Source organism: Ailuropoda melanoleuca, chromosome 1 (genome assembly GCF_002007445.2).
Source record: "Ailuropoda melanoleuca isolate Jingjing chromosome 1, ASM200744v2, whole genome shotgun sequence".
In the NCBI taxonomy this organism is placed as follows: domain Eukaryota; kingdom Metazoa; phylum Chordata; class Mammalia; order Carnivora; family Ursidae; genus Ailuropoda; species Ailuropoda melanoleuca.
In genome coordinates this window covers 69,845,147-69,858,672 of record NC_048218.1, presented here as the reverse complement: position 1 = coordinate 69,858,672, position 13,526 = coordinate 69,845,147, and the positions used below count along the sequence as shown (strand labels likewise).

Here is a 13,526-nt window from a genome sequence, read left to right as displayed (position 1 = left end):
TAATTCATGTTCAATTATGAAGAATCTTTTGGCTTCTATTGCTATCAGAATTCTATTAGCCAAGCCACATCTCAAAAATTGAATACAAATTATTTCTTAAAATTCTAATAGTGTTTCTTCAAATTCCAATTAAGTTTCCAAATTTGTGTTCTCTGCCTATGAAAGGATAATCTGGCCAAGGGGCCCTCCCCTGAACCTTCTTTGAATAGATACTGGTAATCCTCTTGGCAGGGAGTGAGTGGGGTGAGGAGGCTGCCTCATGTAAGGAGATTTGAGGATTAATCCCAAGGATTTCAATAAGGGATCCCAAGGTTCTGTCAATATCCCAAGTTCTTCAAAAGCATAATGGCAAATTTGGTTAAACTTAGAAATGTACCTTCAGAAAAGATTACTAATTCCCATTTCGTCTCACAGCCAAGAGAAAAATTGATTATTCCTGAAATGCTGGTGGCATGCTGCTATCACTAGAAAGTCCTTTGATAATTGTGTGTTGATACTGTCTAGGAGCTCTTCTGGAGCTTACTTCACATGTCTGCCAAATGAGAGGATGGCATTAGATGGTGTCTGAGGGCCCTTCCAGGTTGGATGTCCCATATGTGAAACCTCTCATTCATACTCAAGGGTACTTGTCAGGGTAAAGGAAGGAGAGAAGGAAGCTAAAGTCGTTTAAATAAAAGACTTTGCATTGAAAAAAAACCCAGACCTCATTTAGTCATATAACTAGGGTGTGGATATTTATTTCTTTGCAGTCAGAAATAGGTAATATTCCTATTTCCATCAAAATTGTCTCAGCTGTTAAAGGTATTCAAATGTATGATAAATAGGTAAAGACTAGCCTATTAGGTGTGCTTTATTTTATCAGAATATCTCTCAGTGCTTTTCTTTCTTTCTCTAAGTATCTTTCTCTCTGACTTTCTGACTCTGTCTCTCATACACACACACACAGTACGTGATTTTTTTTTCCTTTTAGGAAAGGCGTCAGGTAGAGAAAAGGAAATAGTCTAATGGAAAAAACAATGAACTAATGCTCAGTCCCAGCTCCATTACCAGCTACCTGTGGTGTCCTAGACAGCCTTCTTACTTTCTTCCTCAGTGTCTTCCTCTGTAAATTGGGAGATCATAGCCAATAAATTCATCTCATAGGTTGCTGTGAGACTACAATGTGTTAAATCTGTCTTTGAACACTATATGAAGGGCTATACCAGTTTAAAAGTATACCAGTTTCATCCCATTCCCACTTAGGAACCCATTATACCATAATATAGAAATTTGAGGTAGATTATCCATTAAAAAAGTATGATCAGGGACTAATTGTCATGGAGATGAGCGACTGTCCACATTTTAAAGGGAATTGAATTCAACTTGTAACCTTTTATTCTGATAAGAATTATCTATACAGAAGGAGATCAGTCTCCGTACCACTTAAAGTGGATAGAATGGATTCTTGATGTAGATAAAATGGTTCTAATACCACAGCAGAGACAGAAGTCTCAAATGCTTAGAACTGTGGTCTCAGAGGTCACTTAGCCCAACTTTCTGTCCTGGGTATGTATCTCCCTCTGACAAGGAAGTTTTGCTGGATTCTTTTGGTCTCTGCTTGATAGGTAACTCACCAGCTTGGGGCACTCTTGGCAATTTTGGACATTTCTGACAGATCATGTTAAAGACAAACTTCCTGTGTCTCTGTAACTTCAGTCCTACTCCCCAGATACACGGAATAAACTTCTTTGAAGATTGAAGTCAAGCTCCGCATATCCCTCTCTTTTCTCAAAGAAATGACTCTAGATTATACAGTTGTTCCACTGTGTTAAGACTTCATATCCCTGATTGTTCTGGTTATTTTCTTCTTTCCAGATGTTAGTTTAGGTAGACTCTTCCTAAAGTTTGCTGCCAGAAAATGCCCCCTGAGCAATTTGTGGAGCTCTGACTAGCAAGGTTACTCTCACATTCTCACCACTGTTCTTCTTTTTGCAGCCTAAGCTGGCATAAGCATTTTTGACTGCATCGAATTCTTTTCTTTCAGTGATGGCTTGGCACAAGCAGTACACTGCCACTCTGTCAGAGTGAGAAAAAATGATACTGTAGGTGCCGGCAGGACCTGAACACCTTTACAGAGGATAGACTGGGGACCTGAACACAGAAAACAAAAAGCCAGAGATGTGAAGCTTGTGGGTGGCTTGGGTAGAAGGATAGTAGGGGAGGAAAAGTTTAAAACTGAGAGACAAAACTCTTAGAGATCAACTCTCCGACAGCTCAATAGAAGAATGTAAGCTTCAAGCTTTTCCCTGTGGTCCTCTGACTCCTCAGTCTTTCAAGTTATTTGAAAGAAAAGTTAACACGGTGCTGGAAAGTTTATATATTAAAACAAATTTTTAAATGAGGACGTTGGAAAAGTAATCAGATGCTATACTGGATTCTATTCAATGGCAGCTGCTATCTGCATAAAGTAAGAAAGACTTCAAGGAAATGGAAGTTGTTTGGAGAAATCCAGATGTTATTGCTTTGTATGTTGTGATGATGTGGCAGGCAGCCTCCAAGATGGCACCTAATGATTCTTAAGTCCTGGTATTCATACTCTTGAGACTGACCTAAGTAACCAATAAGATACTGTGGAAATGATGGAGTATTACTTCTGAAATTAGGTTATGAAAGATGTGGCTGCTGTCTTGCCCTGTTGGATCGTCTGCTCTGGAGGAAGTCGGCCACCATGTCATGAAGACACTCAAGCAGCCCTATAGAAAGATCTTCATGGTGAAAAAAGGAAGCCAACATCAGCATTGGCTTACTAGCCATGTGAATGAGCCATGTTGGAAGACCTCCCTTAATCCCCACTAAACCTTTAGATGACTAGCTCTGGTAGACATCTTGACTGTAATCTCTTGAGACCCTAAGCCAGAACCATCTAGCTAAGGTCCTCCTGAACTCCTTATCTGCAGAAACTGTGAGATAATGTTCATTGCTGTTTAAGTTACTAAGCTACTAAGTTTTAAGCTACTAAGCTACTAAGCTTGAGGAATTTATTATGCAGTTATAGATAACTAATACAGGTGAATAGAAAGGAGGAATAAGGAATAAAGACCTCTCATTCTAGGCCTGGACTTATCCTGGCCCCTAAGGATGAAAGAAGTGCTAGCTTTATTTCTGCTTTTGGACACTGCTGACAACCAACAGAGCTAGAGGATAACAAGAAGGAAGGGCTTCATGCCCACTTGTCATCCTCTTCTTCCTCTCCTTCCTCTTTGTCTTTAGTGGAAGACTAGGATGACATTGAGAACTCACACAAATTTTGCTTTTGACTTTACAGTGGCCCTTGAGAAAAGCTGCACTGGCCTTTATCCATTTGTTATAGGCTGTGGTTCCTTGAGAGCAAGGCTTGGATCTTAACTATTTCTATCCTCATTGCCTAGCAAGTGAACATATATGAATAATGAATGATATCAAGGGTGAGGGCAAAATTCCTCCTTCCTCCTGAATTCTGAAGAGATTCCATTCTTAGAGTGCTTCCTTAACTGGAACTATTCAATTCACAGTTCATCAATGAAGTCTTGATAATAATAGCATGCATGCCATCAGTCATTTTCACTATCACAAACCTCCCTAGTTCACTATTTTAAAAATCTCTTCATTTAAGCTCCTTGCTTTTAGGTGCTTCCTTTCACTTTTTCATCCCATTTCTTCAATGGAATGTTGCTTTAAACTGTTGCTCAAGCTCCCAAGATGCTTGACCTAGGAGAGCATAGACATCTGCTGCTAATATACCAACATACCACTGTCAAGTTGTCCAAAATCACAGTGGAAAAAGCCCTGTACTGGAGATAGGAGAACTGATTCTGGGCTGCTGTCACTCATTAGCCTCTATGTCCTTGGGGAAATTGCTTCCCCTCTCTGAACCTCAGATTCTTTATCTTAAACTGAGAGATTGGGTTTAGATGGGCTCTAAAGTCATTGGGTTCTCTCAAGTTAGAATTCCAAGGTGCAATCCAAAAGTGAAACCCTGTGTTCAGCGTACCTCGGAGTAACTGTTATGGTTACAGTACAAGGTTTCCGGGACTTCCCTTTATTAGCCCAAGCATATGGCCTCGGCGAAAGGCCGTCAGGTTTACCAGGAAGAGTCTTCCGGTTTTGAAAGAAGATCTTCGTGTTTCCAGTTTTGTTACTAACTCTTAGTGACCTTGGGCAAATTCTCTCTGGACTTCAGAGGAGGGAGGTCCCTGTTATCCAGACGAGGCTCGAAGACCTGAACAATGACGTGGAGAGCTTTTCGCAATTTCTCCTTCTACAACCTGGGTAGCTCAGACCCAAAACCGGGTTCTGGCCGATCCGAAGTCTCTTTCTGACGTGCAGTCTACACTTAAACCAGCCGCGCCTGCCAAAGGCGGCTCGGTTTCCGAGGAGGTAGCTACAGGTAAATTCTTAAAGGGGCCGCCAGAGCTTGGGTAATACCTAAAGACTGATGACTGGGCGGGGGTACAGGCAAGGGGGTGTGAATGAATGAGCGAGTGAAAGAAGAAACGAAAGTTCTCTTTCCATCCTTAAATACATTCACACTTAGAATTAATCACTTAGACTTAAAAACTCTCTAGTAAACCCCTCAAACTCTTAATCTATCTCCCTATTTTACGTGCCTTTCTTTATTCGACCCCCTCTCCCAAAAGACATTTTACTGAAAGGCAAATAATTAAAAAAAAAAAATCAGTACAAAGTGGAAGACAGTGCAGCGATTGCATCCCCCCAACTCCCGCCCAAACTCCTCCCCCTTTCCCCCCTTCCAGAATGTGGGTGGTGCAGTCTNCAGGCCCCGCCCGCCCCCGCCTCTAATGTGGGTGGTGCAGTCTTCTCCTTTCCAAGACCGCTTTTCCCGGTTGGGGATCCACCCCCGGGGGCGCCAGGCACTCTCTCCTGCCTAGGAGTTGAAAACAGCACGTGTTTAGTGAGGTTAAAGGGTGTCTCGGAATGTGTGTCTTGGATCTGGTGTAGGTGAACTCACGTCTTTCTTCAGACACCTGGACCCTTCCGGGCCTGGCGCGTTACTCGCTCTGAACCGCGGGACACACCGGTGGGCTAGGGCGCGGTAAAGGCGGGCTCTTCAGGGCCACCACGGACCACCTGTAGAGTCTGTGTGTCAACTCCTTTGTCTTCAAAGCCACTTCGGTGGCCGCCCTTTTAAGAGAGGAGGTTCACTTGGGATGTTCCCCAGGTCCCCTTTCCCGTTCCCCAGCCCCCTCCCGGCCCTCCTCCCCCTTCCAACCCAAAGGTAGCAACGCTGAGAGCCCGGGGCTCGGCGCCAGCCGCCTCCTCACTTCCCATTGGCTGAGAGCGCCGGGAAAGCGGTCACGTGGGGGCGCGGCAGTCCAGCTCCGGGGCCGCCATCTTGGCGGAAAGTTTGGGGGGAGAGCGGCTGGGGGCGCGGAAGGAGGAGAGGTTCCGTGGGTGGGGCGGCTAGGAGGGGAGAGGGCGAGCGGACTAGCGGGCCGCGGCAAGTGAGGCGGCCGCGGCGGCGGCGGAGGAGGAAGAGGAAGGGGCGGCGGGGGTGCGGCCGCCAAGGGGAGCTCCTCCCCCGTTCCCTCACCCCTTTCAGTTCAGCTCCTCGAGCCCCGGGCGGGGCGGGGGGACGTGGAGCGGGGCAGGGCGGGGGAGCCGCCCCGACTCGGCCCCGAGCGCACCCCAGCTCCGAGCGGACGCCGCTTGCAGGAACTTTGTGGTGGCGCCGCAGGTGTGGGGGCCCGCGGAGGTGTGCATGTGGGGCGTGAGGGCGTCGCGGAGAGCGGACGCAGCCCTGTCCGACCCCCGCTGGAGTAGCCCGGAGGAAGCGAGCAAGGAGAAAGGCAAGCGAGAGGAGGGGGCCCGGCCCGAGTGGGGTGGGGTGATTAGCCCAGCTGGTCCTGTCTTCAGCGCTGTACCGTCGCTGCTGGCTTAGGGGCAAGGGTCGGAGCGCCTTTGCACCCCCTCCCCCCAGTAGCAGGTGGTAATATACATACTTATGCCAGGGAGGGGTGGCCCCACGTCTAGGCATTTAGTACCCTTTGGAGAAGGAGCAGCTTTCGAGGAGAATTTGGAAGCAGGCTTCTGTCTGCTCTTAATGTGTAGGGATGCCCACCCTTAGGTAAAAGCTTTCTAGATTGACTGACACTGCTGGGTTTTGAGGCTCTTTCTTTCACTTGGGAAAACTTCACCAGGTGGTGGCCTTTTCAAATAGGGCTGGGAGTTTTTCCATTTGAGATTAAGGGGGAAATGCTAGTTTAACCACCATTCTGTTCTTTGCTTTGCTTTAGTTGTTTCTCTTCTGTTTTTAAAGGTGTGTGCCCTCTTGCTGATACTGGAGAAAAATGCCAGTCCGGAAGCAAGGTGAGAGTTTATTTCAGAACTCCCCTGTGTGTGTCTGTGTCTGTTTTGTGATTGCTGTGTTTTAAAAATGTTTGACTCTGATGAGACAGCATCGTTTTAGCCTTATTACTTAGGGAATCTAAGCCTCATCTCCTTCAGAAGAGGGAAACATCTAAATGTTTTTCAAACTTTGTTTTTTGACGTCTCTCTAGTAACTTGAGAGGCAGTTAATTTGCACTCCTCTGAAATGGTTTTTTTTTTTTTTAAACTCTGGATTGGTGTTTTAATATTTTACTTTGTCATTCCTATGACAAAGTGAGCATATGTGGGATCCTGGCTAAGGGCTAGTATTTTGAAACATTTAAGATTTGGATTATAATGACAAATTGTAGATAATCTGCTTTTGCATATCAGATCAGTTGAAGCTATGTTAACTAATATCTTGATCAAACAGTCTTTTATTGTGGTAGACTACTAGTACACATTTATTACCAACTGCTTATCTTCCTTCTTTTTCTGTGACGTATTTTTGAAAAATTTTTGATTATTCTGGGGAATACATATGTTTGTGAACATAGTAGCATTGATTGACCTAGAGGATTTGGGGAAGTGTTTAGATTTCTTGCAGAATTACTTGCTGCGTAAATATTGTGTAATTTTAATCAGACTCTTCTTTTCTTTTCAGACACCCAGAGAGCTTTACACCTTTTGGAAGAATATCGTTCAAAACTAAGCCAAACTGAAGACAGACAGCTCAGAAGTTCCATAGAACGGGTTATTAACATATTTCAGAGCAACCTCTTTCAGGCTTTAATAGGTGGGAATTAAAACTTTATTTGTGACCATTATGTGTTAGCTAGGTTACTGCTCCTCTGAATTCATTTATTTTAAACTTAGCGGAGTGATGTGCTTGGTTCTCTCTGAGGCATTCAGTAACTTGAACATCCAGTGACTTGTATGTTTGATAGGCCAATATCCTTTCCAAAAATATCTAATAACCAAAAAAACTTTCAGTATGATTATTTCAGTGGTCTTTGGTGACAGTGTTTTATATCCTCAGCATTAACTATTAAAAGATGGAGAAGTTGCAGGAATGTTTCAGGATCCAAAAAATAAAGACTGAATAACTGACTTTTAACTTATTTCTGTATTTGACTTCTTTTTCTCTGGAGTCCTTGAATATGAAGAGTTCTGTTATGTTTAAAGACATATATTCCCTTAATATAGACTTCTGTTTAAACTTGGCATTCATGGAGTCAGAATTTTAGACCTGGAAAATTATCTTAGAGATGATTTTTTCATTTTGTCTAATATTATTTTGTAGCCAAGAAAATTGAAACAGCATTATTCATTGCTAACTTAAATTTAAGGTGGTGCATTGTTTCAAAGTAGAACCGGGCAAATAGTCAAGAGTCCTAAATTCTGTTCCTTACACTGCCATTAATTGAATGGTGATATATGTCATTTAAGCTGTTCTAAATCACTATATTTGCTGTAGAATATGAATGCAATAGAACAATGGTTTTTAGCCCTTCTTCCACTCTGATTGTAAAGTAGCTAGATTCTTTTTTAAAACAAAATCTTATATTTTGTACACAATTCTCAATTTATGAAACAAGATGATTTGTCTGTGGCCTTTCCTGTAGGTACCTAGAAAAGTGTGTGGACCACTGAACTTGTCCCTTCCAATTCTAATGAATTTTTTGTAATTAATCATTGACTATATAAATATGACATGTACTTCATCGCATTACGTTTGTTTCCTTAGTAACTTCTAAGTCGATATGACTTAATATCTATTTATTAATAGAGTAACTTTTGATGTGTTTGTGGACTACCGTCAAGTTAGTGTACTCTGTCAAAAAATTTAATGCTAAATTGATACTCTCTACTAAATTTGTTTTAAAATTAAAGACTTTAAGGAAGATCACTCAGTACACCTGAATAATTTTTAAATCTAATATTATTGTAGACTTTAAAAAACCTATGCAAGAATAGAGAGAACAATATGATTGACAGCTATATATAATTAACAATGTAATTAACTGTAACCCATCTAAAAAAATTATGAACATTCTGTCTTTTTTGCTTAAACTGATGGACTTTTTTTACATTTGAATTTCTAAGCTCTGATGCTTAAGCTACAAATGGATGATCAAATTGGATTCCTCTGAAAAAACAGCTAAAAAGGAAGGGAAACATTTTTAGTTATTTGGTTTTCTTTTTTTTTTTTTTAAAGATTTTATTTATTTATGTGACAGGGAGACAGCCAGCGAGAGAGGGAACACAGCAGGGGAATGGGAGAGGAAGAAGCAGGCTCCCAGCGGAGGAGCCCGATGTGGGACTCGATCTCAGAATGCCGGGATCATGCCCTGAGCCAAAGGCAGACGCTCAACGACTGCACTACCCAGGCGCCCCTAGTTATTTGGTTTTCTAAATCAACATTAAACCTAGGAATGTTTTATTTAGTAGAGTCACTGTTCAGAGAAAAAACAGTATGACTTGTAGGTCTTTGTTTACCTATAGACATAGGTAGTCCTTCTCTGCTTGAAGTCTGTGACTTAAGAAAATTAAATGGGCCGTAAACAGAATCTACACTTCTTAAAATCTGTGGATTGGAGGTAGATTTAGAGGGTATGTTTGGAGGTATTTTTAACATATATTCCGCCTTGCCTGTTTTGATTGTTTGTTCTTATACATAATCGAATTCTAAGAGAATTAGTCTTCTAATAAGTTTGTATTTGTCGATCTTCTTAGTCCTATATAATTTCATTGGTTGTGAATTTTCCTTGATATTTAGATTTACATATATTTTAATGTTTTATAGGATGTGATATCAAATTCTGGTGTAAGAAAAGTAATAGATTTTAGAAATTTTGAAACGGGTAAATTTAGTAGAGATTTTTTTTGTTTCCAACTGTAATTGAATTAATTGCTAAATTAATAAATGCATTCTTTTGTATTTACTGAAATTGGGTTAATTTATTAACCTTTGTTACTTTTGTCAGTTTGTGAAAATTTTTAGGACACTAAGATTTTCTTTTTGCTTTGCACCTGTACCATTGTTCTTTAAACAGCATATTAGTGTACTTTAAACCTGTACATTGCCCTCAGCTAAACTAGAGTCTACTGTGTTCATAGTATGTGCTGAAAAATCCTGGATTAACTGTTTTTTCCTTTAGTAGGTGGCATTCTGTTTTCTGAGCTGGTACCTGTGGACCATTGGATTTAAGAGACATGGGTCTTGACCACCTGAGTTGTTTGAAAGTCATTTGGTGCTTAGGTTTTTGACTGCCTGAGTTTGGAAATCATTTCCTTAGGCTATAGTGAATTGTGTAGTTACTTCTTTGGATTTGCTGTCTGCATAGTTATTTATTGATTCTTTGAGCTGGTAGTTTATATTGATTGTTCTCATGCATTTAAAAGAAGTTCCTGTGGGTCTCTAGGATTTTTGTGTTACAGAAATGTTGATTTATTTTTTTCTTCCCTCTGTAGTTGAAATATGTTAATTAGATTAGGTTTCTTTTTTTTTTCTTTTTTTTAAAGATTTCATTTATTCGACAGAGATAGAGACAGCCAGCGAGAGAGGGAACACAAGCAGGGGGAGTGGGAGAGGAAGAAGCAGGCTCACAGCGGAGGAGCCCGATGTGGGGCTCGACCCCACGATGCCGGGATCACGCCCTGAGCCGAAGGCAGACGCCCAACTGCTGTGCCACCGAGGCGCCCCTAAAAAAAAAAATAAAGTTACATCTAAAAAAAAAAATCCATTAGCTCTATACACTTCTTTTAAATTTATTACCGAGGTATCTGGTGATCATTTTTATATAAATAGAAGATAAAGTCTGCCTAATTTTATTTTATTTACTTATTTTTTATAATAACTTTATTATGTTATGTTAGTCATCATACAGTACATCCTTAGTTTTTGATGTAGTGTTCCATGATTCATTATTTGCATATAATACCCTGTGCTCCATGCAATATGTGCCCTCCTTAATACCCAGCACCAGCCTATCCCAATCCCCCACCTCCCTCCCCTCTGAAGGCCTCAGTTTGTTTCCCAGAGTCCATAGTCTCTCATGGTTCATTCCCTCTTCTGTTTACCACCCCCTTCATTCTTCCCTTCCATTTCCTACTGATCTTCCTTCTTTTTCTTACGTTCCATAAATGAGTGAAACCATATGATAATCGTCTTTCTCTGCTTGACTTATCTCACTTAGCATAATCTCCTCCAGTCCTGTCCATGTTGCTGCAGATGTTGGGTAAGCGTTCTTTCTGACGGCTGAGTAGTATTCCATTGTATATATGGACCACAACTTCTTAATCCAGTCATCTGTTGAGGGGCATCTAGGCTCCTTCCACAGTTTAGCTATTGTGAACAGTGCTGCTATGAACATTGGGTGCGTATGGCCCTTCTCTTCACTATGTCTGTATCTTTCGGGTAAATACCCAGTAGTGCAATTGCTGGAATCGTAGGGTAGCTCACTTTTTAACTTTTTAAGGGACCTCCACACTGTTTTCCAGAGTGGCTGTACCAATTTGCATTCCCACCAACAATGTAAGAAGGATCCCCTTTCTCCACATCCTCTCCAACAAGNCAGCTTTGTAGTATAGCTTGAAATCAGGCAATGTGATGCCCCCAGCTTTGTTTTTCCTTTTCAACAATTCCTTGGCTTTGGGGCCTTTTCTGGTTCCACACAAGTTTAAGGGCTGTTTGTTCCAGTTCTTTGAAAGATGTCATTGGTATTTTGATCGGGATGGCACTGAAAGTGTAGACTGCTCTGGGTAGCATAGACATTTTAACTATGTTTATTCTTCTGATCCATGAGCATGGAATATTTTTCCATCTTTTTGTATCTTCTTCGGTGTCTTTCAAGAGTGATTTGTAGTTTCTAGAATATAGATCCTTTACCTCTCTGGTTAAGTTAATTCTGAGATAACGTATGATTTTTGGTGCTATTGTAAATGGAATCGATTCCCTAATTTCTCTTTCTTCAGTCTCATTGTTCGTGTATAGAAACGCAACTGATTTCTGAGCATTGATTTTGTATCCCGCCACATTACTGAATTGCTCTGTAAGTTCTAGTAATTTGGGGGTGGAGTCTTTTGGGTTTTCCGCGTAGAGTATCATGTCATCTGCAAAGAGAGACAGTTTGACTTCTCTGCGGATTTGAATGCCTTTGATCCCTTTTTGTTGTCTGATTCCTGTTGCAAGGACTTCTAGTACTATGTTGAATAATAATGGTGAGAGTGGACATCCTTGTCGTGTTCCTGATCTTAAAGGAAAGGCTTTCAGCTTTTCCCCATTGAGAATGATATTTGCTGTAGGCTTTTCATAGATGGTTTTTATGAAATTGAGGAATGTACGCTCTATCCCTGCACTCTGAAGGGTGTAATCAGGAAAGGATGCTGTATTTTGTCAAATACTTTTTCTGCATCAATTGAGAGGATCATATGGTTCTCGACTCTTTTCTTGTTGATATGATCTATCACAATGATCAATTTGCAAATGTTGAACCACCCTCGCATCCCAGGGATGAATCCCACTTGGTCGTGATGGATAATCCTTTTAATGTACTGTGGGATCCTATTAGCTAGGATCTTGTTGAGAATTTTGGCGTCCATATTCATCAGGGATATCGGTCTGTAATTCTCCTTTTTGATGGGGTCTTTGCCTGGTTTGGGGATCAAGGTAATACTGGCCTCATAGAATGAGTTTGGTAGTTTTCCTTCTGTTTCTATTTTTTGAAACAGCGTCAGGGGAATAGGTATTATTTTTTCTTTGAATGTTTGGTAGAATTCCCCGGGGAATCCATCAGGCCCTGGACTCTTGTTTTTGGGGATGTTTCTGATCACTGCTTCAATCTCTTCATAAATTAATTGGTCTGTTTAAATAATCAATTTCTTCCTGTTTCAGTCTTGGTAGTTTATAGTTTTCCAGGAAGGCATCCATTTCTTCCAGTTTGTTTAATTTATTGGCATAAAGTTGTTGATAAAAGTTTCCAATGATCCTTCCTATTTCATTGGTGTTGGTCGTGATCTCTCCCCTTTCATTCATAATTTTATTAATTTGGGTCCTTTCTCTATTCTTTTGAATAAGTTTGGCCAGTGGCTTATCGATCTTATTTATTCTTTCAGAGAATCAGCTTCTAGTTCTGTTGATCTGCTCTACTCTGCCCCTGGTTTCTAATTCATTGATCTCTGCTCTAATCTTGATCAACTGCCTTCTTGTGTGTGGGAAAGTCTGCCTAATTTTAATCCATGATTTAGGTGAGAACTATTTGAAAACTTAATATATTTGATTTTGTAATCTTATCTTCTGTACTTAACATTTGAAAATTTGTAAGTAAAGTAGACTGGATACAGTTTGATTATAGGTCAGAGACCACGTGTTTCGATCCATATGGATTTGAGGTCACTTATGATTCTTGGGTTTCTCTGGAATCTGGACGACCTTAGCAGTCTTCAAAGATTTATTACTAGTCTAGATCCCTGGAGTTATTTATGGAGTTAGAGAATTCATCTCCTTTTCTTGCACACAAGAGAAAAACCTGGGTTCAAGATCAGTCTGACTTTAGGGGCGCCTGGGTGGCACAGTGGTTAAGCATCTGCCTTCGGCTCAGGGCGTGATCCCGGCGTTATGGGGTCGAGCCCCACATCAGGCTCCTCCGCTATGAGCCTGCTTCTTCCTCTCCCACTCCCCTGCTTGTGTTCCCTCTCTTGCTGGCTGTCTCTGTCGAATAAATAAATAAATAAAATCACGCCCTGAGCCAAAGGCAGACGCTTAACGACTGAGCCACCCAGGCGCCCCAGAAAATGACATTTATTATCTTAACCACTTTTAAATGTATAGTTAGATAGTGTTAGGTATATCCACATTGTTGCAAAAACAGTTCAGAACTTATTCCTCTTGCAAAACCAAAACTCTACCCAGGAAACAATACTCCCCTTTTCCTTCTGCCCCCAGCACCTGGTAACCATTAAACTACGTTCTGTCTCTATGATCTTGACTACTGTAAATAGCTCATATAAGGGGAATCATGCAGTACTTATCTTTTTGTGACTAACTTATATCACTTAATGCTCTCAAAGTTCCTCTGTGTTGTAGCCTGTGATATAATTTCCTTCCTGTTTAAGCGTGAATTTATTTTACTGTATGTATATACCACATTTTCTTTATCCATTCGTCCATTGATGGGCAT

General features: G+C 41.1%; 1 protein-coding gene across 7 annotated transcripts in view; it reads left to right on the top strand.

Moving 5' to 3' along the window:
* Nucleotides 1-4,224: 4,224 nt before the first annotated feature.
* The window catches only part of DLG1 (discs large MAGUK scaffold protein 1), a 1,062,265-nt gene continuing 1,052,963 nt past the window's right edge, over nt 4,225-13,526 (top strand). For 6 of the 7 annotated variants that reach the window (XM_034660430.1, XM_034660424.1, XM_034660418.1 and 3 more), the window contains exons 1-3: nt 5,361-5,825; nt 6,296-6,345; nt 7,010-7,141. In XM_034660430.1, the coding sequence (XP_034516321.1) occupies nt 6,327-6,345; nt 7,010-7,141 (151 nt within the window). In that variant the 5' untranslated portion in view covers nt 5,361-5,825; nt 6,296-6,326. Of the gene's footprint in view, nt 4,406-5,360; nt 5,826-6,295; nt 6,346-7,009; nt 7,142-13,526 lie in introns of those variants that run through there. The other variant, XM_034660398.1, reaches the window with a different exon arrangement.